The sequence below is a fragment of the Streptopelia decaocto genome, assembly GCF_964273445.1.
Source record: "Streptopelia decaocto genome assembly, chromosome: 13".
In the NCBI taxonomy this organism is placed as follows: domain Eukaryota; kingdom Metazoa; phylum Chordata; class Aves; order Columbiformes; family Columbidae; genus Streptopelia; species Streptopelia decaocto.
This window is the reverse complement of record NC_138668.1, coordinates 9,277,488-9,303,751: the sequence shown is the minus strand read 5'-3', so window position 1 is coordinate 9,303,751 and position 26,264 is coordinate 9,277,488. Positions and strand designations below refer to the sequence as shown.

General features: G+C 46.6%; 2 protein-coding genes across 5 annotated transcripts in view; one reads left to right on the top strand and one right to left on the bottom strand.

Moving 5' to 3' along the window:
• SEC14L5 (SEC14 like lipid binding 5) overlaps positions 1–13,958 on the top strand; it is a 37,452-nt gene extending 23,494 nt beyond the window's left edge. For all 4 annotated transcript variants that reach the window (XM_082064905.1, XM_082064908.1, XM_082064906.1 and 1 more), the window contains 9 exons: positions 4,243–4,432; positions 4,779–4,867; positions 5,404–5,474; positions 6,108–6,279; positions 6,939–7,073; positions 7,478–7,615; positions 8,432–8,677; positions 9,088–9,266; positions 10,430–13,958. In XM_082064905.1, coding sequence (XP_081921031.1) covers positions 4,243–4,432; positions 4,779–4,867; positions 5,404–5,474; positions 6,108–6,279; positions 6,939–7,073; positions 7,478–7,615; positions 8,432–8,677; positions 9,088–9,266; positions 10,430–10,535 — 1,326 coding nt within the window. In that variant the 3' untranslated portion in view covers positions 10,536–13,958. The remainder of the gene's footprint in view (positions 1–4,242; positions 4,433–4,778; positions 4,868–5,403; positions 5,475–6,107; positions 6,280–6,938; positions 7,074–7,477; positions 7,616–8,431; positions 8,678–9,087; positions 9,267–10,429) is intronic.
• A 304-nt stretch (positions 13,959–14,262) lies between these two features.
• Positions 14,263–24,578, bottom strand: NAGPA (N-acetylglucosamine-1-phosphodiester alpha-N-acetylglucosaminidase; the record flags this gene model as incomplete). Its single annotated transcript, XM_082064909.1, has 11 exons — positions 14,263–15,613; positions 16,223–16,283; positions 16,421–16,552; positions 17,652–17,780; positions 18,124–18,171; positions 19,214–19,422; positions 20,250–20,378; positions 20,693–20,801; positions 21,347–21,486; positions 23,231–23,716; positions 24,454–24,578. 11 exons carry the CDS (start codon positions 24,576–24,578, stop codon positions 15,379–15,381), a joined length of 1,803 nt encoding a protein of 600 aa, XP_081921035.1. The 3' UTR covers positions 14,263–15,378.
• Positions 24,579–26,264: the final 1,686 nt, after the last annotated feature.

The following is a 26,264-nucleotide window of genomic DNA, read 5'->3' as shown; positions in this document are numbered from 1 at the left end:
CTAGGGCTTGGTGGCCTGGGCTGGGCTGTCTGCACGGTTTGTGTTTCCCAGCACCTGCAGGGTGGGGTGTCAGAGGCACTTGGCTGTGCCGGTGCTGTGTCCCCTCTCTCTGGTCAGATGCTGCTCAGCAGGGAGGTGGTTGGTAGCACTGAGGTCTCAGCTGCTGTGTGTCAGCAGCGTGCTGTGCATGTCATATCAGGCAAGTTGTGTAAGCTTGCACAGCTAAGGGCTAGACTCTTTGGAGGAAAAATTCATTCTTTTCTTGCTTTAGTCTTCTTTATCAAAATGTACTATTTCAAAACCACACCTGATTCAGGAAGTACAGTCTCTCCGTATAGAGGAGTTGAGGTGCTAGACTAGGGCAAGTACAGGTGGAGTTGTCCAGTTAGTGTAGATAGAAACATTTTTCCCTGAAAAGCAGCATGGGTATGGTGAGCTAGATGTACCTCTGCTGTAGCATTCAGCAGCTGCTTAGACTCCTCTGGTTGAAGGGAAATCTCTGTAACAGGCCAAGAGGGTAAATGGTATGCGGCTGAGAAAGTTAAAAAAACCCAGGGTAGCTTGAATTCCTCCAGAGGGATCTAACTTCAGATTTCCTGAGAGATATTAGATGGGAAGGAAGGACCAAGGGTATAACCACAGGGTAATTGTGTGGGCTGGGTAGATAAAGAGTGCTTGAGAAAATGGGAAAACAGGAGAATTATGGTTGAAGCAAGTGATGTCCATTGAAACAGAGTACAGCTAGATAAGATTTCTATAGTAATAGCTTCCTGGCTTAGCAGCTGACTGCAGTCAGTCATACAGAATGGGTCAGGTGGTGCTCTGCATTCATTTAGAAGATTTTAATTATTTTCTTTTAACTGGCCTTCCAAAAAGAGGCTGTTATTCATAAGGACTTTGCCAGTATTTTCTGCATGTCTTGTCTGAGTACAAGGAGTTAAAACATAGTTTTTGCAAGAAAAAGCAGGGGTTTAAAAACTGTCACCCATATAGAAATAAAATGTAACAAAGATTTAGTGCTATAGTTCTTTTGTTAGTGAATGCCTGAAAAAGTCCCTTCTGTGTCAGTGTGCACGTGGGGTTTTTTTGGTACCTGTGAATATGGCTGGAGAAACAGTTACCAGAAAACCGCAGGCTGAAGAGAACAGTATGTGTTGAGTTAGTGTGTGAAAGTCTCCCAGCAGCTGATAAGCTCCAGAGCTAACACCACTGTTGAATCTGCAAGAGCTGATAAATTCAGAACACCAAACATCTGCTAAATCTGTCCAAGGCCACTGTTATGCGGTAGCATCAACAGGTTGTATAACTTGGACCATGTCAAAGAGCACCGTGGCTGCTAGATGCAGGTGGAGACTACAGGAATATATATATATATAACTGATGGAACAAAGGACCCCTTGAAGGACAGGCTGAACACCTACCTGCAAGCCACTCTCATGTCACTGATGCTCTGCCTCCAAGTAAACATCTGGGGCTGGCCTGCCAATTAACCAGATAACTGTATGTGTGAGTGAACTGTGTGAACCTGCTAATAATAACAGCTCAACTAATAAAATGTGCTTTGCTAAATATTGATTGTGATCTGTCTCTTGTAATTCAACCTCCCGTCAGATAAAAAGGACTTGACCACAAGCAGACATAAGAGGACAGATCAAGGTCCAAATACAGTTTTGCTCTGAAATACAGGACATGTGGCTTTTCAGGTCTACCGTGTTCTGTCCAGTAAAACAGCGTGGACTTCTGTGTGGTGGGAGATATCTCAGCTATTGGGTAACCAGCTGAAAATGAGCCCTAGATGAGAGAAAGGCAGTGAGATCCATGTGTGATCAGCAGGGGTCTTAGTTTCAGGTAGAAGAAGCACATTCTAAATGTTTAGCTGTTTTGTTACATGTGTTGTGGCTTGTGGGTTTTTTTGTTCCTACCTCCTAGTCAGAGGCTGAGGAATGGAAACTGGAGAAGGTAATAGTGGCAGCACTTGAGCAAAAAGTGAAATAACTGCTTTTTGGGGTGCTTGGAACTCTGAGTTTGTGGAAGTGCTTGCGCTTCATTAGGAAGGATGGTGCTGGCTATTGAAACTTCATCCTAAACACCCTTACTTACTCACCTGTTTGCTTCTCTTGAATCCCTGTTGGAATAATATAAAATCAGGAACTTGTCCTGCATGACTTCAGTTTTCTCTGGAGAGGCTGTTACCTTGCAGTGACAATCTGTTCTTTTAATTCAGAGCAGGGATGTCCTTATTCCTCTGCCAAAAAAAAATACATGTAGATCTCCTGTTTCTTGGAAACTGTCCCTTTTTTTTGTCATCTTCATCTATTTCACTATCTGTTCTCTGTTCCTTCCAAAGCAGACATTATTCTTTAGAATCAGATTTGTCATTGCTTTAAAAATCTGAGTAGTTGAAGAAACAAACTTCACATGGTGTTAAAATTGCAGGTACTTAAAGCTAGTAATCAAGGGCTTTGTACTGTGTAGAACAGTATGTTTCACTAGACTGAAATTAAAACCTTGTTTTCTTGCATATTGGAGTTACTGTTTGGTTGGACAAAGATAATTAAAAGACTAATTCCACTCAGAGTGGAATAAGCCCCCTTGGAGCTCCCTGCCTTTGGTCCAAACAGAAGCCCTGAATTTGCCTCTTACCTGTAGCTACATACAGTATAGTTTTGAAACATGAAAAGAAACAAAACCTTTTAAGAACCTTCCCCTCTCTTGGGTCTTATGGGAGATCCAGGGGCTCTTGCAGGTGTTTGTGGTTTTTGTCTGTTGTCTGGTGAATAACAGATTCCTCTGAGCAGCAGAAATGCAAGTGTAAATCATCTGATGAAAATCGTATTGTCTTTGATCTTGCTATGATGCATAAAATTTTTGTGACATTCTTCTAAATACATCAGAGGTCCTGTTTGGGAAGGCTGCCCTTTTCTTCTCTATGACATACAATTGCAGTATTTGTAGCATTAGAATATGCTGAACAGCATTAATCTCCTGTCTCCTCTTCAGGTGCTTTTAGGCTTGGCTTTAGGCTGCTTGAACTCTTTCTTCACATGGAATCAATTCTTAATATCTCTTGCAGCTTCATACCAGCTTGTGAAACTGCGATTGTTCCCAGCCTGACACTGCTGGCGGCTTTGCTTTCTTCCCTGCTTTCTGTTTTTGTGAGCATGTCAGTGAACAAACAAAAGGGCTTTGACTGCCGAACACACACTTTTTTTGTATTACAGCAGGGCTCAGATTGCTTGCATTGTGCTAAGCACAGGACAGATACTCTGGAGGAGACTATCCCTGCTCAACAAAACTTGAATTTTTAATGAAAACTTGATGTAGCAAATGAGGTTGAACACTTTTGGGGGAGTTGGGGTCATGGGACTGAGAAGAGAAATCAGCAGCATATGCAGCTGTTACCCAATTGTTTATGCAACTGGACAGGTCTGTAGTCAAATTTGGCACTTGTATGGATTCTATCAGGTTTATTGTTAATTCCTGCTGCTTAGTGTTACTGGCAAATTTTCTTTGTTATTTCAGCTAAAGAGAACATGGGAGATTTGTCAGGAGGTTTCAATAAGCCATTCTACAGGCTTGGTTTGGGGAAGCTTTTTCCCCATGATGCTGGAATTACTGAGTGATAGAGAGAGGGTATGTTGTAGTTTGGGTTGATTTGTTTGTTTTGGCAAGAGTTAGAATGATGTGATGGGGCAGGGAAGCCTGTGGAAGAGCTCAAAACACGGTCAACAGCAAAGCAGGAGAGAGGCCTGGACCAGAGCTGGAATTGGTGCCAGTGGGCAATCATGGGAGGACTGTGCAGTTGTGATTCCTTTCCTAACAGCATGTCCTTAACTTGGTTAGTGTGTTACCTATGGATGCTTTCCATCCTTTGCTAATGGGCCCTATGGGGAGGTGAGCTTGCTGCTCTGTTACTTTGACACAGTATTTTGTTTGTCCTTGTGGGGAGCTGGCTGAGGGAAACTTCAGCCAGCTCAGAGTTTGGTGGGGCTTCTGGCAATGGGATCAGTGAAAGGCTTCTCACAGGCTGTGAGCTGGTGACTTCTTTGTGATCCTAGCACCATCTGCTGTGTTCAGCTGGATTAGTTAGGGAGAGAGAAGGAATGGAGATTTTAATAGTTGTCATTTTAGCTTTAAGAGATTAAAAAATTCCTGCATGCTCTGTGGGACTCTCTGCAGGCTTTAGGAACAGTGGTACAGGTAATGTACCAGTCTTGATCCTTGGACTTTCTCTTCTCTCAGATACCCAAGGACGAACATATCCTACGATTTTTGCGGGCTCGTGACTTCAACATCGACAAAGCTCGAGAAATGCTCTGCCAGTCACTGTCTTGGCGAAAGCAGTACCAGGTGGATTACATCCTGCAGTCATGGAGGCCCCCAGCCCTCTTAGATGAATACTACACTGGAGGATGGCATTATCAAGACAAAGGTTAGAACATAGCCCTTACAGTGACACTACAGCACAGTTCACATGAAATAACCTCATGAATAACCTGGGATTTTCGAAGAAAGCTGTATTGACGCTTTAAACATTAACAAAGCAGTACAACACCTGTAAATAGCCACTCTGTTTTGCTGTAATTTTGTTATTTTCTCGGCACAGATCAGGCAGACTAGAGCTCATGCAAAGCAGCATCTCTTTGATAAGGTTGCCTTTGGATACAAGTTTTTTTATCCTTTTCAAATATTCAATGTAGATTTCATAAAAGGTACTAAAGTGATAGCTTGGGAGACTAGAGGACTTCCCTCTTTAAACCCTTGTGTTTGTTTTGAAGATGGGCGACCACTCTACATCCTTCGTCTTGGCCAGATGGACACAAAAGGTTTGGTGAAGGCTCTGGGAGAGGAATCGCTGCTGCGACATGTAAGTTGTACTTTCATTGCTCACCTTAGGAGCTCAGTTTCCTTTGGGGTGTTCAGAAGCCTTGGTGTAGTGCAGCAGGAACCTACCTGCCTGACACCAGTAATTTCTGTGTTTCATGGCTGGCAACTCAAAGTTTTCTTAGTGACTTTAGCACAGCTAGCTGCTCTGTCTTCCTGCAGAGAAAAAAAGTGAAACTTTTATAATTATATGAATAGGTCAGAAAGATGTTTTCTGATAATTTGCAGTTTAACTGTAAGCTTTCCATGGCCCTTTCATGCAGCTCCACTAACAACGTTTGATCTTGAGACTGTTACATTTCATCTTAGATTTTCATCATCTGTACCTTGTATGATAAGCACAACTTTTCAGTAAAAAAGCCTTTTTTAATGTAGTCTGTTGCGCTCTGTTTTGCACACTGTAAGTTCTCAAGCTGGTGTACTTTTGGGCTCTGCGTTTTTTGAAATAAGATCTTTGGGCTATCCTGGTTTCTCAGTCATACTCTGGCTAATCCTTCTGTGAACTGTCTTTGATTTCAGGTTCTGTCAATTAATGAGGAAGGACAAAAGAGATGTGAGGAAAATACCAATGTTTTTGGCCGCCCCATCACGTTAGTATAGTTTTTCTTGTATCCTTACGGAGTTTGACCTGACCTGGTAAGAAGAATGCTGCTGTGAAGGTTTTAGATTGTCCTTAGGGTTAAAGAGCAGACAGTAGTGTGTCTCTGTTACAGACTGCTCCTGGGCTTGGGGTACCACGTATAGCGGACCTAAATGCAGATACATTCTGCAGCTTCATATGAAAGCAATTGTTGGTCCTTCCTTACATGTTTTTATGTCCAATTTCAGAGGCATTTAATCTTTCTGTCTTAGTGATTTTAGTCCAAATCCTTGAAACTTTCTTTTTAATTCAGGAAACTGTCTGCCAGATTCCACTTTCATTTAAAATGCATTTTTGGATTATTTTTAGCAATAGGCCTGCACACCTTCACCCTCTTCTGCGCTGACAGCATATGTTCTTGTCTTCAGGACTGGGTATCTGTTTTACTTGAAAGCTCAACTGGATTCAGGCTGTCTGCTGCCTGAGTGGAGATCTCATTTTTATTGGAACTGCTGGTCTCATTCATTTGCTTCACCAGATCCTGTACAGGCTGTGGCATTACTGAAATATTGTGTGGATTGTAAACTGAGCAGCCACTGTGCAGTGAAGTTCTGACAGGTCCCTTTCTATGTGTTTATTTTAGATCCTGGACATGCCTGGTGGACTTGGAAGGGCTAAATATGCGGCATCTCTGGCGGCCTGGAGTTAAGGCGCTGCTTCGGATAATTGAAGTTGTAGAGGACAACTACCCTGAAACCCTGGGGAGGCTGTTGATAGTGCGAGCACCCAGGGTTTTCCCTGTTCTCTGGACTCTGGTGGGTGAAATGTGAACTGCTGGATCGCAAGCACTTGTTCATGTACAAATAACTAAATCATCCAGTCAGTGTAAGTTCTGCTTATTTGAAGAGTAAGGGAGGGAAAAGCTTCCAGGTACATTGTGGCTGAATGCCTGAATAGACCACAGCGTTCCTACTAGAGCAAGCCATAGTGTGCCTGTAGCTCATTTGAATCTCGTGGCTGTCATCCACCAAGGTTGCACCTAAACTGCAGATCTTCATGCAGCCGTGGTGGCCCAAAATTGGTGGGTTTTCATGTTGATGGGAAAGAAAAATATTTTTTAATATGCCGGAGGACACAGGAGAGTAATAAATATGTTTCTGCCTGGTGCCTGCTGGCTGTTCTGGCAGTGTAAGAACATACTTGTTAAATTCCTTGGCAGGTTTACATGTGGTGTGGTGACTGCAAATTATTTTATATGAAGTAGAAAATGTTGTGAGATGATATAGTACACTTTCCATTTGTTACCCCCACTCGGGGAAGTGGCTCAGAGTTGGGAAGCTCTGCACTACTGCTGGTCTGCATTCCTGCTGATGAGGCCTTCTGGTCTAAAGCCTGAGGTGTCTATGTAAGATGATATAAATTGTGTCTCTAACTTCACTCAGTGACACTGTCTTCTGCCCACTTCTTATTTCAGGTCAGTCCCTTTATCAATGAGAACACAAGGCAGAAATTCCTCATTTACAGTGGGAATAACTACCAGGGTCCAGGAGGGCTAGTGGACTATGTGGACAAAGATGTGATCCCAGACTTCCTGGGAGGAGACTGCATGGTGAGTTTTCCTTCCTGTTGTGCAGGTGGAATCAGATGTGTGCAAGCTCCCTTGATTCCCTCCTCAACACCCTGGCCTTCCTCTCCGTTCTGAAAGATGATTAAATCTCTGTTCTGGCCTGGACGCCACTGCTCTGAGCACGGTGCAGTTAATTTGTGCACAGGAGGTTTCAGCCTGACGTGATGCTGCTGCCCTGGAGAATGGAGTCAGAGGTCAAATCTCTAAATGGAGTTTAGATAAACCATTGTAATTCAAGCAAACTTGATCCCACTAGGAAATCTTGTATCAGCTGTGGGTGTTATCCACTGTGTCTGACAGCCAGCAAGTGCTCATGGTACAGATGACTTGATACTTTACTACTAGATGAGTATAAATGCTCACATTTGTTTGTCTGACTTTTCCAGTGTACTGTCCCAGAAGGTGGGCTTGTTCCCAAGTCACTTTATCAAACAGAAGAAGAGCCGGAGAACTCAGATCATATCCGGTTATGGACAGAAACTATCTATCACTCTGCAAGTGTCCTCAAAGGAGCTCCACATGAGGTACAAGCCAGAACTTCATAATGCTGAAGGATGAGCTGAACTGGTATCAGTTCTGTGTTCCTTTAGTTAAGGCTGACTAGAAAAACAATGAGCTCCCAAAGTGTGAGCACAAGATAGTTCAGCAGCAGTGTGCCTCAGGAAGGCGAAGGCTAGCTAACAGCTAGAAATGTGGAAGTTGAGAACAGCAATTTGAAAAGCAGTGTCTCTTGTATCTGCTATGGCCTGACCTTCTGTAAGATGCACTTTCTTCCTCTTTTTGGGGAAATGAAGTTCCCTCCATTTCCATTCTGATAGTACAGCTTCTGTTCTCAGTGGCATAGTCAGCACAGTAATGGTGGTGATATAAGAAGGTGTGTACTGGGAACATCCTGATGGGGGGATCACAAGAAAAGAGAATGTCCAAAAAAGGAGGACTTGAATGTCAAAACAGTCTGCTAGCTTTGGTGATTTTGAGTAACTGGTTTGTCTTGCTTAGACTCCCACAAGGGCAGCAGTGCCTTTGGGAGTGCAGCACAACTCAAGGCATTCTGTGCTGTGTCCTGAATGCTTTGCTTTGGTTCAGTGGAGGCTTTCCTAGGACTAGTAAATGATTTACAAGTAAATCTGATACAGGGGAGAGATGGGCTAAAAATGCCCAAGATGTACACAGATGTGCTGTGGCAATGGGAACCAGTCTGTATCCTCCTTAGGAATCAAGACCAACAGCCTAACTGAAGGACTGCAGAGAAAAGCATGATCGCAGAGTTGGGAGGAACATGCTGGCTGCCACCAGAAGACCTGAATCTTTACAATGTGCTTGTTCTTTTCCCTTCTTAGGTAGTGGTGGAGATTCTGGAAGGGGAATCAGTCATCACCTGGGACTTTGACATCCTGAAGGGAGATGTGGTGTTCAGCCTCTTTCACTCCAAGCGAGCTCCTCAAACAAGTCATAAAGAAGCCACGTTAGCAAGTACCTCTTCTGCTGGGGACAATATGCAGCTAATTGATAAGACGTGGGTCCTTGGGGTGGATTACAGCCGTATGGAGTCTCCGCTGGTTTGCCGGGAAGGAGAGAGTATCCAGGTCAGATGTGTTTGGGTCCTGATATGGATCTTACAGTCCTAGCAAACTCTAAAATGGCCTGGTGGTGCGGAGGGGGTGGAATTAATGATGTGGGAAATTACATATTGCTTGGAAATAATTGCTGTGGTCATCATTCTCTGCATTCCCTGTGAAAGTGGCTGCTATTGCAGTCCTAAGTTAGAGTGAGCCATTGGAAAAGGGATGCCATAATCCTTAGTAAAAAGTTAATTGAAAATAACCATTATTTTTTTTTTTACTAGAATTACAGAAGTGTGGCTTAGACATGTAAAAGAAGTGAATGATGTGTGTTCCCAAAAGCAGTCAGCTCAGTAGTTTCTTTTGACTTTGCCAAGTCATTCCTCTAGTTCTTACGAGACCTGGTAGTCACTTGATGGCACTTTGTCTTCCAGGGATCTCATGTGACTCGCTGGCCTGGCTTTTACATTCTCCAGTGGAAAATGCACGGCCCTGTGCCGTGTTCTGGCACCAGCCTCCCTCGGGTGGATGATGTTCTTGCCTCTCTGCAAGTTTCCAGTCACAAGTGCAAGCTCATATACTACTATGAGGTTCTTGCATCCAAGGACTTCAGGTAGGAGATTTACAGGAGGAGAGTTACTAGAGAACTTGCAATAGAGAAGCTGAATGAGAGGGACCGAGTGAGAGTTAAACATCTGGATACCAATGAACCCCACAGGGTGTGCGTTTCAGTGATGATGAGTTAGACTGGCAAAAACTTAGTGGCTTTTTTGTGCAAGGAATCCCCTTTAGTCCTGTACATAATAATGGACCCCTTGGCTGTACGTTCACCAGTGCAATTTGTGCTTCAGTTCTTGCTTACAGCTACCTGCCGAGTGGGAGGTTTTTCACGGAGAAGTTTTTTGATCTTAGGAACGTTTTAGAAGTTACTTTTGTAGTAACTTAACAAGTATCAACTGGGCTATTTTATACAGATTTCACTTGGCACTTGAGAAGGATATCAGTTGTGACTTGGAGAGTGCTTTCTGAATAAGTGAATCCATCCATGCTGGCCAGATTTGCCTAGCCTTTGATGCAAAAATTACTTTTTAAACCACAGAGTAATTTGAATTCTTTGGAAATACTTGGCCTTTCACTAGGAGTTGGAGGAAGTGTTAAGCAGACCAGACTTGCAGGTGGGCAGATAGCAACCTTGAGAATGTGACCTGGCTGGATCCTGTGGAGTCAGAGCAGCAGCAAATCCCTCACTCCAGCCATTCAAACCTGTTCCTTGTTGTTCTACCTGCATAAAATGTGTCAGGAACAGTAGGCAGTCATAGCTACAGTGAGCCCAGTCTGCTTTGGTAGGAGGAGCTGAGGGCCATGGCTGGACATGCTGAAGCTGGGACCCTCATGCTTAGCAGGCTGGAGCTCTCAGGTTGGTGGTGGCAGCTGCATTCGCTGAGCTGTGCTGCATTTGGAGCGCTCTTGGGCTTTCTGTTCTGCTCAGGGGCTGTGACTGCAGCCCCGCAGAGGCTCCAGCTGTGTCCCACTCCCAGAATAACTGCAAGAGACAAGGTATCATATCTGTAGCTAAGAAAAAAATGTCTGTGATAAATTTTTCATCATGACACAAAGGAACTCTGAGATTCTTAGAGGCAAACCTGAAACCGATGGGACAAAAAGTAAAATACTTTTGCAAGAATTACAGAGCGTAAATTGATCTCCTGTCAGATATACAGTTTATCCTTTAATAGCTGCCTTCCTAACAAATACATCTGGTTTGTCTTATCCCAGGGGATCCGTGTCAAGCCTGGAATCTTGCAACAGCGGCTTTTCCCAGCTGAGTGGAGCCACAACATCTTCCAGCCAGTCCCAGAGCAGCTCCCATCTTTCTAGATAGCAGGACCAAGGTACAGCAGCAAGGAGAAATCACTCAGGGCTTCCCGGCCGCCCCAGAGCTGCTCTGTGCACCAAACCAAAGAGCCTCCAGGGGCTGAGCCTTGGGGCAGTCGTTCGTGTGACCACTCGCAGAAGCCATTTGGACACAGAGAGGCTTCAGGGGGCTATTTGGAACATAAAAACTTAGAATTCAAATGGCAGATTTAGAAATTTTATATCAGATGCCTACTTCTCAGTAGTCTTTTTCACAAATTGTGTTTTTTGAATGAATGTCAGTTTGCATGAATCTGTGTATTACTCAACTTTGAAGGGCTCTTTCCAATCAGTCCTTTTCCTACATGTGGTAGAGGAGACTGATGTTGCCTTATCTGTTTGATCTGTAGGACTAGATTATTCGTGTGTAGCAAAACTAGTCTAGTTTTCTGGGTGCCCAGGGTACCAGTTACACATCAGAAAGTAAAATGGGCACTTCAGGTGCAGGGACTTGGCACAAACTGTAAATACTGTAATACAGATTGGATGTTTCAGAAGTCAGTTCCAGGTCAAACCTAAAACCTCTTCCGATCTGACAGGATGCTATTGGGAAATGTGTTGGATTTTTTTAACCCACTAAGATACAAAAATCAAAATGGCTTTCTAGAAAGTACAGGCAGAGAACCAGCTGCCCATAAGCAGCATCTTTCTTAAAGACAGACTATTTTTCCTTTTTCCTCAGGTTTACAAGCAATAATGAGTAGATCTGACCCATCCTGTCGAAGTGGATGGGAACTGAATTGAATTATAAAGGGCTAAGAAAAGCAATATTTTATTTCCTGAAGGCACAAAATTTTATGGCAGTATTATAGAACTTACTTCTTTAAAACATAAGCTAACTTGAAGAGAAAACTTTTAAAAAAGGCATGTATGTATTTAAGCACTTACTGAAATGTATTTATTCAAATACTAGCTTATTTTAAATTAATTTTTAACTTATTTATAATTTCAGAAATGGCTATTTATTAAATCCAGTCAGCTTTTTTAATGGGACAAACTTTGTTTTAGAAAGGAATAACTGATTGTCTTCAATCCCGAGAAATCTCTCTACTTGGTTTCTAATCTTCTGTGATAGCTGGATGTTCTTGTGTAAAGGGCTGTATTGTACATAGCACTTGGGGTAAGGGCTGTGTCTCCTCTTCTCCTACATGGTAAGGTTAGTCCCATGCTTTTTGTACTCTAGAGGGATTTTTCTTAAGTTTAAAACGCAAGAATTGATTTCAGGAGTTGCAAGAAGATAGTATTTTTGGTGTGTCAAAGATGCACTATGTTTTTCCATAATCCGCACTGATTGTTCCACAGGGCAGATGTATAGCAAAGGTGGTGGTGATCCGCTGATTGGGTTGGGTAGCAAAGTTATACGTGTTCTTGTCTGGGTGACAACAAAATGAGAATTGGTGTAACAGATTCAGCTGCTGTTAGGCAGGATTTGCAGCTAGCACATGTGCAGGCCTTGCGATGTGGACAGGTACCCGCTTTTGGATCCAGCTGTGCTGTGTGAAGACTCTTCCCCACCAGCACGAGGTCACCCCTGCACAGATCTGCTGCCTGCGGGAGGATGGTGAGGGCAAGTTTTGCGTGTTTAACTCTTGCTGGTGAGGCACCTGGAGCTTGGCACCCCTGGCAGGTCTCAGACTGAGCCAGGAAGGGCTGGTGCTGGTCCTGCTCCTGGCTTCAGGGCTTCCACAGCCCTGGTTCTTCCTCTTGTTCCTCGGTGCTGCGGCTCCTCTGCCCCACAAGACGTTGCTGCACACGTCTGTTTGGGAAGCAGCTTGTGATCTCTCCCTTGTCAATTTTAAGCAAAATTGCTGGGTTTATTCTACCTACCAATTTACTTAGCCACCAAGTAAAATAATCCAATATGGATTCTTCTTTCCCTGAATGTTAATGTAACAGGAGAAAGGGAGCAGCAGCCTGAGTGTTGTGGCTGATGCTGTGCTTTTTAAACCTGACTTTGTGAAATGCAGATACAAGAGAAGCAGAATTCTAAACCACCTTCTTCCCCTGCTAAAATGACATCAGTGTGCTTTAAAAAATAAAACACGCTGTTTTCTTTGCAGCAACCTCTTGGGAATTTTGGGTTCTGGCCCCCTGGGAGCCACTCATGTCTCATAAATCTTGTAAGCCAGAACCTTGAGAAACAGACTCCAGTTTGGGATGCTGAGCTGGAGATGCAGCACCCTGGCAGGTCAGTGAGCCTGGGCTGTGTTCAGGGAACTGGCTCCTCAGTAAATCGGGGCTTCCCCCTGTTTCAAATATTCTGTATGCAAAACATGATACCTACCTCAAAGAGCTGTTGCCATGTTTGATATGAGATCGAGAGAGGATGCTGTGCTGGAGGTACAAAGGGTTGTGCCATTGTTTACAATGAAATGTGGCCATATGTGAAACCTTTATTCTTAGCAATTCTACAGGTTTGCCCCATCTGAGCATTTACTGGCTTCTGTCCCAGCAGGACTGGGAAAGGCGAACAGGGAGCACGTCACCAGTGGGCACACATTGAAGAGGGATGTCAGGCTAGACTCGGGGCAAAGCTGGAATGCAGTAACAGAGTCATTTTGGCAACATTTTGCCACTTTCAGGTTTGAAAAGGGCTTTTTTAAGTCTGGTAGGTGGAACAGCTTCACCTTGGGGGGGAACCAAGGGACACTCTGGCCCAGGAAGGGCCATTTTATAATCCCCGATTGATTAATTCATCGAAAGGTTTTGAAAATGCTGTAATCCTGTCATGTAAAATCTGTAACGCTTACTGCAACTTGGAATTCCTGGTAGGAAGCGGTGTGACCCCGTGCCAGTTCAGGTGTGACGCTGCCATGGGTTGATGCAGTAGCTACAGCCACCTGTGCTGGTGTCAGAGGAATCCCTGACTTCACAGTGCATTCTACTAGCTCACCCTTCCTTCATATCTGAAATGTTTATACTGTGAGCCAAATAATGCAAGAAACAGAGCTCTCAGACTGCAAGGACTAAAGCTGACAAGCATTTGTCAGAGATTCCTGCATACTATGAGCTTTGATATTCTTCCAGCATCTTTGTGATGATTCTTACACCTGATTATTTCTCTCTTGGAAGGCTAAATTAGAATCTTGTGACAAGTATTGGTTTTTAATTATATCAGCATCCAATCCTAAGCTATTAGTTGTAAGTTAATTGGGCATTAATTTTATTTTTAGCAAGGATGTCCTTTCTCTCCCTTGCAACTGTCTTCATTTTTATATATTGAAGTCCTGAATTTTCTCAGCCAAAAAACCCCAAGTATTCTTTAAGAGCACACTAGCAAAAGGCAGAGTGCTTTGTAACGTGTTACTTGACAACAAATGTACTTAGTTCAGTATTGGTAGGTGCTGTACATCTCTGTATGTTGGAAATAAAAAAGCATCTTTAATGGGCATGTCTGATTGTTTGATGCAACTGTCCAAATTGTGGTAAGCTCTGAAAATTTACACACATGTGCTGTTCTCTTTACCCACAGAAATTGAGGTAAATCTTGCTTTTTATTAGGTTATTTCTACACTTTAACGAAGATGTTATTTCATTTCCCTGTAGAACCAGCATTTTTTTTGTTCATTTTCATAGCACAGAGTAGGCTGCTACAAGACATCCTGCAATGTACTTGGTTATTTAAAATAAAAAGGGCCCACTAGGTTTGAGTGGCCGACAGAGATTAACTGGGAAAGGATTGTATCTTCCTTCTGCAACTGAGTATTAAGAATTCGACTTTCAGGCAGTTATTAGTAATAGACTTTATTCAAGTTTCAAATAGTCATCTGTAAATAATAGAAAAATAGAATCTTCTGTTTACAGGTTGATTTGATGCCAGCAGCACAAAAGTTACATATCCTTTACTTGGAGAGATAAAAACAGAGTGCATAATAATGTTAATATTCAGGCTCAGACAGGCTTTAAACCCTCCCTTTGCAGCATTAAAGTAGCACATGAAAGCTCAGTTTTCCCTCACATGGAAGCAAACTCTAATACATTGGTTTTTGTTTGTGGTGGTGATGGGTTTTTTTCTTAACGCATTGTGCAAGGATGTATTCTACTAAAACATCTGATTTCCAGCTGAGATGTTCAGGATGTTGGGTTGTTTCAAGTCCTTACTTTTGTACTGCAAGAACCTACCAGAAATGCAGTGCTCATCAAGCACCTGTTAGGCTGCTCCTAGGACTAAGGATTCAGTAAGAAAACACTCTGGCCCTGCAGTCACCACAGACCAGGTGGAGAAAGTCGGGTGCAAGAAAGGCCCAGCCCCATGTGTCAGCCTTGGAACCTCCTGCTGGGACCAGGAGCAGGAGCGCTGGGGTTTCATTGTGTGCTGCATCTCTTTCTACATGTTATAATAACTGTTTTTCAGTTTTCTGATAAAAGTCTGAGTTTAGCAGGAAAGAGCACACAGTTACAGACTACAACATCCTTATGCCTAGCTTTATGCTACAGGCAATTTATCCTGTATCTTAAAAATACCACTGCTCAGGTGAGAAGGGAGCTCTCTGAAGTGCTCAGGGCTTACATTCCTGAAGTATGGGAGGAAACCAGCCCATTTCCCTTCCTGCTGCAGCAGTGGAACTCCCTTATTCCCTTTTGTGTGTGGAACCTGGCCCTGTGGCTTGTGCCCTGCAGCTTTTTGTGGCAACTAATTACACAGAGCTGGTTGCTCCAGGTGGAGCAGCAGCAGGGAAGCTGAGCCAGAAACAAGGGTGTCTCTTGGACTGAGGTATCTTGTGGCTGCTCTTGGGTTAGTCACAGTTTACCACGCCAGGTACAAACATCCTCTGTAACAGTCAGTGCTGAGTGAAATACCCCATCTCTCCTCATCCAGGACTCAGGAGGAGTGCCTCACTTTGGTCTGGAGCATCTTCTGTCTCGCAGGCAGCAGATGTGGAGGTGTGACTGGCTTCCCCGTTCATCTCCCTCAGGGGGTGGTAGAGATAGTCACCGCTCTTATGCTGCCTCTCCGACCTGGACCTGAGAAAAAGGCTGATGTTCCCCATGGCACTAATTGTGAGAAGCAGAGCCAAGACAGAGGTCAGGGAGATCCAGGTTTTTCTGTCAGACAGAAGAAAAATCCACATTAGCAACATCTCTTGACCTGCTTTGCCATGTTCTCACCAGGCAAATGACTTCTCAAGGTTTGTATTCCTTTCTCTGTCATTGCAAGCTTGTGGTTCTGCTCTCAGGCAGGTGAGAACATGCTCTGTGAAAGCCCCTGGCAGCCAGAGCAAAGGGATGTTTTTAGCTTCCAAGTGACCAGCTGTGCCTGCAGAGTGACAGGAGCTTCACCAATACTAGGGAGGCTGAGCTCTGGTCTGGGACCTGTCCCTGGCTGTTTGAGTGTACAGTACAGCAGGAGAGAGGAAAGGGAGCTCTGGTTCAAGCTGCAGAGCACCAAGCTCAGAGCACAAACTGTCAGCTCAGCACTCGTCTTATGATGAGGTTTCTGTCCCTTTACCTTCCACATTCTCATCTTTCCCATTGTGAGAGCTGTAGGTGATGTAATGAAGTCAGACCACAGATGCTCTGGGCAAAGAAGCAGCAGGTCTGACACATGGTCTGGCAGAGCCAGGAGGTGTGAACAGCCCCATCTCACAGTGAGCAGCTGCTGGAACAGACCAACTGCATATGTATACACGTATACAATGATTATTACACACTTACTCTGACAGAGAGAACTTCTCTTTGCTCCTTCCCTTACTCTGGGATGCCCAACACCGACCAGCTGGAAAACAAAGAATAGGAGGAAGAAAGGTAAGGTGACAGCCAGCTAGCACTGATAACTCCACAAACAGAACATTATGCACCAAAGGTGCTCTCCCAGCTTTGTTTTAAAAACATAACCACTGTACTTAGAGGTACCTTTGTTTAACTGGTCCTGTACTGCCGGTTCATAGGTGATGTTGCAGCTGCCTGTCTCCCGGTCACAGGGACATGTGTGTTCACACGCACATTGTTTCTGGCAGTTTGGCCCATACCAGCCCATGGGACACTCTGGGGAATTGATTGCAAAGAAATTAGTCACTGTCCATGCTCCACGTGCTTCGAAACCATCCAGTCTATCACTGCAGCACTCCTGCCCCCAGCTGAGCTGGGCCTGTTCCCCCAGCCACACTGGCTCAGAGCTTCAGAAGAGGCCCAAACCTCACCTACCTCTCACTGAGGGGTTTGTGCTGCACAGCACTCTCTGGCCTTGCTTCCCATCCATTTTTCTCTATCATACCTGAACCACAGCCCTGCTGTTTGGCTCCTAAGCAAAGGTGGAGGAAGACATCGGGGCCAGTTCCTGAAGGGAAGCATGCACTCGTGTCCAAGCACACACATGCAGTGGCCTCTGTGGCTGTGCCAAGCCTGACAAAGCCGTGCTACCTGCCCACCCTGCTTCCTCCAGCCTGAAACCACCAAACTGCAAGTTAACTGCTGTTATTTTGTTTACTTCACAGAGAAGATTTTGTAAAACAAGGATTAGGCTGGCTGAGTGTTCCTAGGTTGGGAACAAAGCATCACTAACGTAACCATGCACACAAGAAGTTTACACCCACGCTGTAATTAACTTGTCCTGTCACCAGAGCAGGCTGTTCACTCAGATACACGGGGGCCTTGAGTATTGCAGACAAGCTGGAGTGGTTACACAATCGAGAGCATCACCAGCTCTGTCAGCACTAGCACGTGCACAGCCGGAGTTCAAAGGCTGTCAGCCAGAATGGCCCTTTGGCCCATTTTGTAGTCACTGACTTGGATCACCTGAAGCCCGAGCTACAGGCAGGGCATGGTGCAGCACCCTCAAGTGAAGGATATTCATGTTCTATACTCACAAGCTTGGGAAACCAATGCAGCTCTTTGGGGCAGAGACTCTACAGGAATCTACAATTTCCTAATGACCAATAAAACTCTTCTTTCCTCCCTCCTTTTCCTTTGGCCAGTTTGGGTAAGACAGACAAGCCCTTAAGAGCCAGGAGCTGGCATGTTATGCTCCAGCTGTGAAGCTCAGGCCTGAGCCTGCCTGGCAGACCTTGCACTTGCTTTGCCTGCAAGTGGTGGCTCAGATGTGACAAAAGCCTCTCCCCACGCTGTTATCCAGAGCAGCACTTACCTTGCTCACAGCTGGTGCCGTAGTACCCAGCTGGGCAGGAACAGGCTCCGTGCACGGGGTCACACAAGCCACCGTTCTGGCACTGGCACTTCTGGGTGCAAGCATGCCCATAGAAACCGGCAGCACAAGCTACAGGAGACAGGCAGAGATCTCGTCAGGGCCCTCATTAGGAAGGCATCAATCCCACCCACACTTACACCCACAGAGCAGCCACTGGCACAGGGGTGCGAGGGCTGCTCACTGAACTAAGTCTGTGCCTTGAGCGAGGGCTTAAAGTGCTTCTCACCAAGCTGCTCTTAAGATGCTCAGGCTGCAATTAAACTCACACTGACAAAAAGGCGCAGCACACTGTGTAGCCTTTCCCTTCACTGCTCCCCGTGGGGAGCCACCCACCGCTGCAGCCAGCTGTTAGGAAGTGGCTCACACTGTCCTTTTGCCAGCTAGGGAGAACTGGAGTGGAAGTCAGAATTACCTTCACTGCAGTTGCTGCCAATCCAGCCAGCATCACACAGGCATCCAGCTGTGCAAACACACAAACAGGCATTAACAACAACAAAGACTTAGAAATATAATAGCAGGAACTTAAAACTAGGAACTTCTACTTCTTGAGGTGCCCTCTTAAATTTCCTTGTCTCTGCTAGGAACCCATAGAAGAGGAATCCCAAACTCACACACAGGTTGTGTTCAAATATGCACCTGTTACAGCTGTGAAACACAGCAGAACCTCCTATGGACTGTATTTCACCGAGTCAGCTATTAGCAACACCTGCACCCACTGAGCTCTGACCAGTCACCTCACTGGTGCAAACCTGGCTCTGAGTTCAATCAGGGAGGTAGCAAAGAAAGAGGAAAACAAGACTGAGCAGGGCCAGAAGAGCAGAAGCTGGGGGTGCACGTTACGGCAGTCCCGAGAGTCAAAACAAGTTTGTGGAAGAGCAGTAATTGTACACTTGAAAAAATAATGAAGCAGGACAGTCAAGAAGGAACAATAAGGGGGGGACGGGGCAGAATTCAGCTGCTTTGCCAAACAGCATAATACACTGCCCTTCCCACCAGCAGAATTACAAACAACTCAGGAGCACAACCCCAGGGTGCAGAAAGGGAAACTGAGGCATGGAGTTTGAAGTCAAGTCCTAGTACAGGTCCAGTTCCCAGTTCTGAGCCCCAGCCTGGCACTCCTGCTGCCTCCCAAAGGCAACGTGTTGTGACTGTCTCCACTGCTGCCTCAGATGCTGGAGGGAATGGACACCAGGAGGTGAGCCAAGGGCTGAGGCCACAGCACCGCCGGCTTCCAGGGCTGGCCAGACCATTGGCACCCATGAGCACCCGGGGCTGGAGGCCTCTCCAGAGAGCACTGCTCTCTGCAGTAAGGGAAGCAGCTGCTGCTGGTGTCAGTTCAGAATGAGAAATAACTCCATGGACCAGCCAGGACTGCACATCGTGACACGCTGAGGCCCCATCGTGGTGCTTCCTGGGCAGGTGAGTGATATTCCCACGTATACACAACCCAGGCATGCTGGGAGCCACCCACGGGCACCGCCCCGGGCAGCGCAGTGACTCACAGTCGGTGCAGACGCCATGCAAGCTGCAGTTGGAAGCACCACAGTCCAAGATGTCACAGGCTGGGCCTCTCCAGAAGTCCCCCGAGCAGTGGCACTGCCCTTCCACGCAGTCCCCGTGCCCGCTGCAGTCTGCAGGCTCGCAGGCAGGCTCGTGGATACACACGACAGTCGAGATGCTCCGAGGGCAACGCCACATGCTGTCAAAGGAGCTGGGGACAGAAGACAGGTCCCATCAGGTGTGCAAGCCCTGTGCTGCTCCCAGCTCTACGTGAAACCAGTTAATATAACACACAATTTTTCATCCTGATTCATGTTGGTAAGTAGGAACATTAATAATGAGAAAATACAAACATAAATCTAGATTTAAGTCAGTGTTTTAACTGTTAACTCCTGTTGGATAGGGGTCATTTCAAACACGGCATTACAGAAAGCAACATGCAAGCAAAGTTTCCCTTTAAGCAGCCCAACCTTTCCTAACTTGGGCATTCAACACGCCTTTTCTTGAATATTATTTGCTTTGATATGTGACATCTTTGCAGTTACAGCAATGTGTGGCTTTCAACTGTCAGAGTGCAAACTGAATTTTAAACCCTTCATGTTTACAGTCAGAAATTACTAAAAAGCTTCATTTAAAGTAAAATATCCTTTAAGTACTCTCACGTGAGGCAGAGAACAGTCTCCACATCCCTGTTTCTCTTCCATAATAATAAGCTGTTGACAGATCTTTGCTAATTCCTGTGAACATGCAGCTCTGAATCTGCCAGTGTTAAGAGCTGGTCCCTTATCTGATTCCCACGTCAGGTCACTCAGTCACGGCAACAGCTTTGCTGTGTGTCTGAAAACAGCTAAACTGCAATCTCGGATGACTAAGTAGAAAAAGTATGTAGTCACTAACCTGTCACTTGTCTTTACATTGTGAACTCCCAGCAACACAGAGCAACCCCCTTGCAGAGCAGAGGGGCAGAACCAAGCTCTGCACCCTAACAAAGCCACATGGTTACTCATGCAGCCCTGGGTATGTGCCACCAGCACCTACCAGTGCTCAGATGGGTAGTTTGCAAGGGTCCCATTTAAGACCAGCGTTGCAGACCCTCCACCATCCAGGTTGATAGCGTTGATGATTCCCTGCTGCTTCAGAAATTCAGCCATTTCCCAGAGGTTGACCCTGTAAAAGCAAACAGTTCATTGCTCCTTCATGCTATTTGACTCCAATGAAGCTGCTGTGCTGCAATCCCTTCTCCTCAGTGGCAGGGGACCATCTCCCACCCTGGACACGTTGACCCACTGCCTGGAAGCTGCATTAGCCTTTCCTGGCTCTGCCAGAAAGACACCGAAAAGCGGTGTCTTCAGCTGACCTTGATGTGAGCCTCTGCCTTAAAACACACGACTGGCAGCTGCAGAGTCCTTCCAGTTCCAGTGACAGCATGTAAAGACCAATCTTGCATCTGCCCCAAGACCTTACCACAACGCTGGCCTTACCCTCTGGACTCTGTCTGTCCATCCACATGAACCAGGACCAGCCGCCCCTGCTTGTCATGTCCAACTGCAGTCCTGGCTGATATCACATTGATGAACCTGTCGAAGGTTCCTGTGCAGGAGAGGGAGTAATTCACACACCAGCTGGGTGACAGAACTGGCTGTTTAGATACATCTGTCTGCAAAACAGCTCCCAGCAAGGAGCTCATCTAAACTGAAACACCATGAGAACAGAGCCCAGGTTCTTCTTGTTCATCCAAGCCCATCTAGGAATAACATTTCTAGAAGCACTCTTGCTAAGTTTTTGTCTGGCACAGGGACAAGGAAAGGGATTCAGAAACCCTTGGTTTTAAACTCCTGTAAGAGGCATCTGCTTTGAGTTTCTCTGGACAAGTATTATTACCAATCATGCCACCACCATTTACAGTCCTCAGCATTCAACAACCCTGAGCAGAGAGTGAAACCTCATCTTGCCTATTTCTCGTAATACGCTTGCCACAGACTCAGTGTAAAGCAACACAGCAGAAATTTGGACCTCTTAAGTGAGTAGCAAACTGCAACGAGACAACATAGTTTCCACTGCTACCCCCTCCTTCCAGGAGCCCCATCAGAAGGACAGTCTATACCCAGGCTGAAGCCAGGCTTTACAATATTCACCTGTGGTTTGAATTTCATCACACTCAGCCTTTTGACTCTGACTGATGTACACCTCTCCATCTCTTAGTAGCCAAACTACCCCACTCACAAGTTGCATGAAAGGGTTTGCTTGATCCAGGACATCTTCTTCAGACAGGTAACTAGGAAAGAGAGAGCAGGAGACCCACAGTCACAGCAGTGTCATGTGAAAGCCTCTTCTGCTGCCAGCAGGCTCCAGAAGCAGGGAGAAGGGGAAAAGGTGGCTGAATGAAGGATCGCTGCATCCAAAACTAGAGGCCAAGCAGTGCAAAACATCACTTTAGCAGCCAGAACAGACCCTATTTTCCACTGTTCTGCACATAACCACTGTTAATGATGGCCCCAGGCCACTGTGCATGAAACAACACCTGCCAACAATGCAGCCAGTGGACCTGAGCCAGGATAATAATGGCAGAAAGCACCTGGCAGAGCATGAGGGCAGAGCCACTGCCAAATACTCAGGGATTTGTGGAAGCAGCTGTAACATCTTACTGTTTGTCAGCTTCCACTCTGCAAAACAGTGACACCAAATAGCTTTTGAGAGGGTTTTCAGCAACTGCATCCAGTCTGCCTACAGCTGCCCAGAGGGGAAGACACTGCTGGATGGTAACTGCTCCCCTTTGTCTGGGAAAGAGTTTCCTCTGCTCTCGCAGACAGCAAAACCTTTCCCTGAACAGTCAGACAATAAAAGGACTGTCCAGCTACCATTTCCACAATCGGCGTTGTGTGGCACTGTGCAGTGCTTCCCAAGGGATATTCTTCTCCCAGGAATTAGGGTGCTGAGTAACATTTGCCTCATCAGAACCTGATGCTGGAGAGAACAGCAGTGAAGGCTGGGGTTGGACAGCTGTGCTCTCGCTGTCAGCTCTGCCAGGGGTTTTTGGTTCAGAACTGACTGCTCTGCGTGTTCCAGACATGTCTTGGGGGAGCTGGATGCTCAACTTTTAGTTTTTTAGTACCCATGATTGCAACCGAACAAAGCTCCATGCTTTGTAGAAAAGTGTAATTGAAAATACCTGAATGGAAAACATGCAAGAAGAAATCCCCTTACCCATGTGAAGGGAACACAAAGACAAAATGAACACAGCTCAAAATTGATCAAATTGCACAACAGCTTGAGCACAGACTAATAAACAGTCAGCTTTCAAAGCGTGCAATTATTCATCGCCAGTCTAGGTGGTAGAGGCAGCATGTTTGCTAGGTGTGGGGTAACAATGTGCCCTGGGGCACCGACCTACTGATCATGATACACTGTTAAAGGGTCAAGTGCAAATTACCTTCCCTGCTGCCATGACAGTCCAAATTATTTACACCAAAACTATTTCCAGTGTCATGTTTTGAAAGCCACAAAGACACTGAGCAGACAACAGCTCACACGGGGCCCTAAGTCCATTTAACATGGGAAATCCTGTCAGAGCAGGAGGGAAGCAAGGCAGAGCTGAGATTAAGGATTAAACCGTGACCTCGCAGTTGCTGTTGGTTCCCTTGGCAGAAGCCTCCTCAATAAAGTGGACATGTCACCAACTCCGCCAGCCCCACTGCCACATAAATCAAGGCCGTGGTCCTCAGGGCTGCCAGGGAAGGGTTGCATGCTAAAGCCCCGGCTTCGTACAGTCAGTTTGGCTTTGCAGGGGCCCTTGCTGATTGAGGTCTGAGGACACGTGGGAATGGGCTAACAGAAGGGTGAAAAATGCAGCCAACAGACACAGCAGCTTCCAGACAGCCCTAATTTAAGTGTTCAAAGCTTCCTTGCACTGTAACTGGGAGAGGCCAAGAAGTCAGTCCCTGGGCAGAACTTTCTGCCTCAGTCATTCTTATCGCCCTTCAGGGGAGTGAGCACTCTCCAAACATCCCTCAAGTTCTTACCCAAACACCATGGTGCCATCCTTCCGGATGCCGAACTGAGCATTTTGCAGTCCTCCAGAGTTTCTCACCAGCTTCCCATCGCTCACAACATTCCCAAGACACTCTCCCGTTTCCATGTTGAAGTACCCACCATTCTGGGCCACCAGACACTTCCTGAGCTTTGCGGTCTCTTCCACAGTGACTCTGCGCTGATCCTGGCAGCCCCCTGTGCCACCCGGCTCTAGCACAGAGAAGGTCCTCAGGGGGTTCCTCACAAAAGTGAAGTGGCCATAGACAACCTTGCGGTGCTCACCCTCTGGGGGGATGTAAGAAACAAATGTTCTGGTGACAGCCACTGGGCCACCTGTCCTGTTGTCACTGGGCCAAGCTTCATGTGTCACGTTGCCATACTTGACGGGCTGACAGTCCCTGACGTGCCGGTGGTGGTGCCGGGGGCCATGCTGGTAGGGGAAATACGGCTGCAGCAGAGGGTCACTGGGGGGGCTCCTGCAATCATAGAATCACAGAACAGTTTGGGATGGAAGGGACCTTCAAGGCTCATCTAGTCCAGCCCCTGCCATGAGCAGGGACATCTTCACCAGCTCAGGTTGCTCAGAGCCCCGTCCAGCCTGGCCTGGGATGTCTCCAGAGATGGGGCATCCACCACCTCTCTGGGCAACCTGGGCCAGTGTTTCACCACCCTCATTGTAAAAAATTTCTTCTTCGTGTCTAAACTGAATCTCCCCTCTTTTAACTTAAATCATCACCCCTTGTCCTATTACAACAGGCCCTGCTAAAAAGTCCGTCCCCACCTTTCTTATAGGGCTGAAAATAAGGTCTTCCCAGAGCCTTCTCTTCTCCAGCTGAACACCCCAACTCTCTCAGCCTGTCCCCACAGCAGAGCTGTTCCAGACGCGGATCATTTCTGAATTATTTCTTCCTCACTGCCAAGGCGCGGTTGCGCCGGCTGCCCCGGCAGAGCGTGTCCGCACCGCGGCGGGACACGGCTGCCCGGCCCGGGGGCGGCAAAGGCCGCACGACACCCGGCCCCGCTCCTCCTCTGCCCCGCGAGTCCCCGCTACCGCTGTAACCCACCCCGGCTTAAGGGGCCCAGTCCCGCGAAGAACCCGCACCACCAAGCTGCCCCCGGGGCACCGGCCACAGCCCCAGCGGGGAGCGGCGCTCCCGGCCGGGAAGGGACCTCCGGGGCTGCCACCGCCCCGGGCACCCGCGCAGACACTCACCCGGCGCCGCGCGCCGCCTGCAGCCAGCCGAGCGCCGCCAGCGCGGCGGCCACCACCGCCCGCCCCGCCGGCACCGGCGGCCGCCGCCGCCCCCGGCCCCCGCCCGCGGCTCCGCAAACCGCCATCTTGGCGGCGCTCAGGGGGCGGCGCTGTGGGGCGCCCCCTGCCGGCCGGCGGCGGCGCAGCCCAAGCGCCCGGGGGCCGTTTCTCGTCGCCCCCTCATTCCGTGTAGCCGGGCGGTGCTGGGAACTGTGAGTTACGAAAACATTAGTGACTAGAAAGATTGAAAGAAAGACGTTTAAAAGCTGTTGTTTCAGTAATAAGCTGTGGCCTGTCTCTGTGTGGTTGATGTAGATGTGTTTGAATCAGCTGCCGCCTCAGGGGGACGCGCTCTCTGCCATCCAGGGTCTGGCATCTTCTCATCCCCATCTCTGACAGACTCTGACACCTGTCTTGCACGCAACAATGTAAATACGGCCTTCACAGCCACTGCAGCTTCATCATCCTCACTGGGATGATTAGGATTTTGTCCATTTTCCAGAAGGGCAAAATAACTAAATTGAGGGGGTTTTCCTAACTGTAACTCTGTGATCCACCTCTGCTTACAGAGTTATGATGAAAACTCAGAGAGCCTTAGTTTACTAATCTGGGAATTTTCTCTTTCAAGAAATATCCAAGTCAAATACATGAATTAAAAAAGCAAATCCTCTGTTGCTGTATCTGCCTGTAAGGTAATTATTTTCTTTTTGAACCAGCCAGACCCCATATTTTCAGCAAAAGTGTTTATCTTTCTAATTTGCATAATTCTACTTTGAGTCAAATAACTATTTTGTTAACAGTGGTAAGGGAACCTACTTTATTCACTGTTTTCTCTTATTCAAGTGCTCAGTCCCATCACCTTCTCCAGCCACGCTGACTGCTCCAACACTTGACAAGTTTTGTATTTCATTCTCTTGACCTCAATAGCCTGTTCTTGGTGTTTTCAGCCAAGTTTCATCTCTAGCACTAACTACCCAAAGAGCAACAGTAAAAGCGGGGACCCTTTGGTTTTCCACTAAATTCTAACAGTTCAAATAGCAGAAGAAATTAATTTGAGAGGTTTTGCTAGGTTTTGGGGCATAGTTTCTAGGGGGGTGTCAATGCTGACTTCAGAACATTGCTTCAGTGTTTCATTGCTGCCTACAACAACCCAAAAGGAGGTTGTAGCATGGACGGTGTTGGTCTCTTCTCCCAAGTAGCAAGTGGTAACACAAGAAAAAATGGCCTCAGGTTACACCAGGGGAGTTTTAGATTGGATATTAGGAAAAAAAATCATTCACAGGAAGGGCTGTCAGGCATTGGAACAGGCTGCCCAGTGGTGGAGTCACCATTCCTTGAGGGGTTTAAAAGGCATTTAGACAAGGTTCTTAGGGACACAGTTTAGTGCTAGAATTAGGTTAGGTTATTGTTGGACTCAGTGATCCTGAGGGTCTCTTCCAACTGAAATGATTCTATGGTTTAGTGATTCTGTTCTGAGCCATACCTATCACTGAGGAAAACACTACCAGTATGCCATTATAGCGGAATGTTTATCTTGGGAATAAAATACATCTTTGAGGTGTGCAGTTTGCTCCCAGGTTCATGTGGCTTATCCAAAACGCCGAGTCTCTGTTCCCTGGCCCATGGCTCTGGCTGGGGCGGTGGCACCCGTGGGTGCCTGGGCAGGCCGCCCACTGCTGCTGGCAGCACACGCTCCTGTCTTAGGATCGTGTTTAAAACCCTACACATTTGGAAGGCTACAGTAGAGTTTAGTCAGGGAGACGAATGGCAAA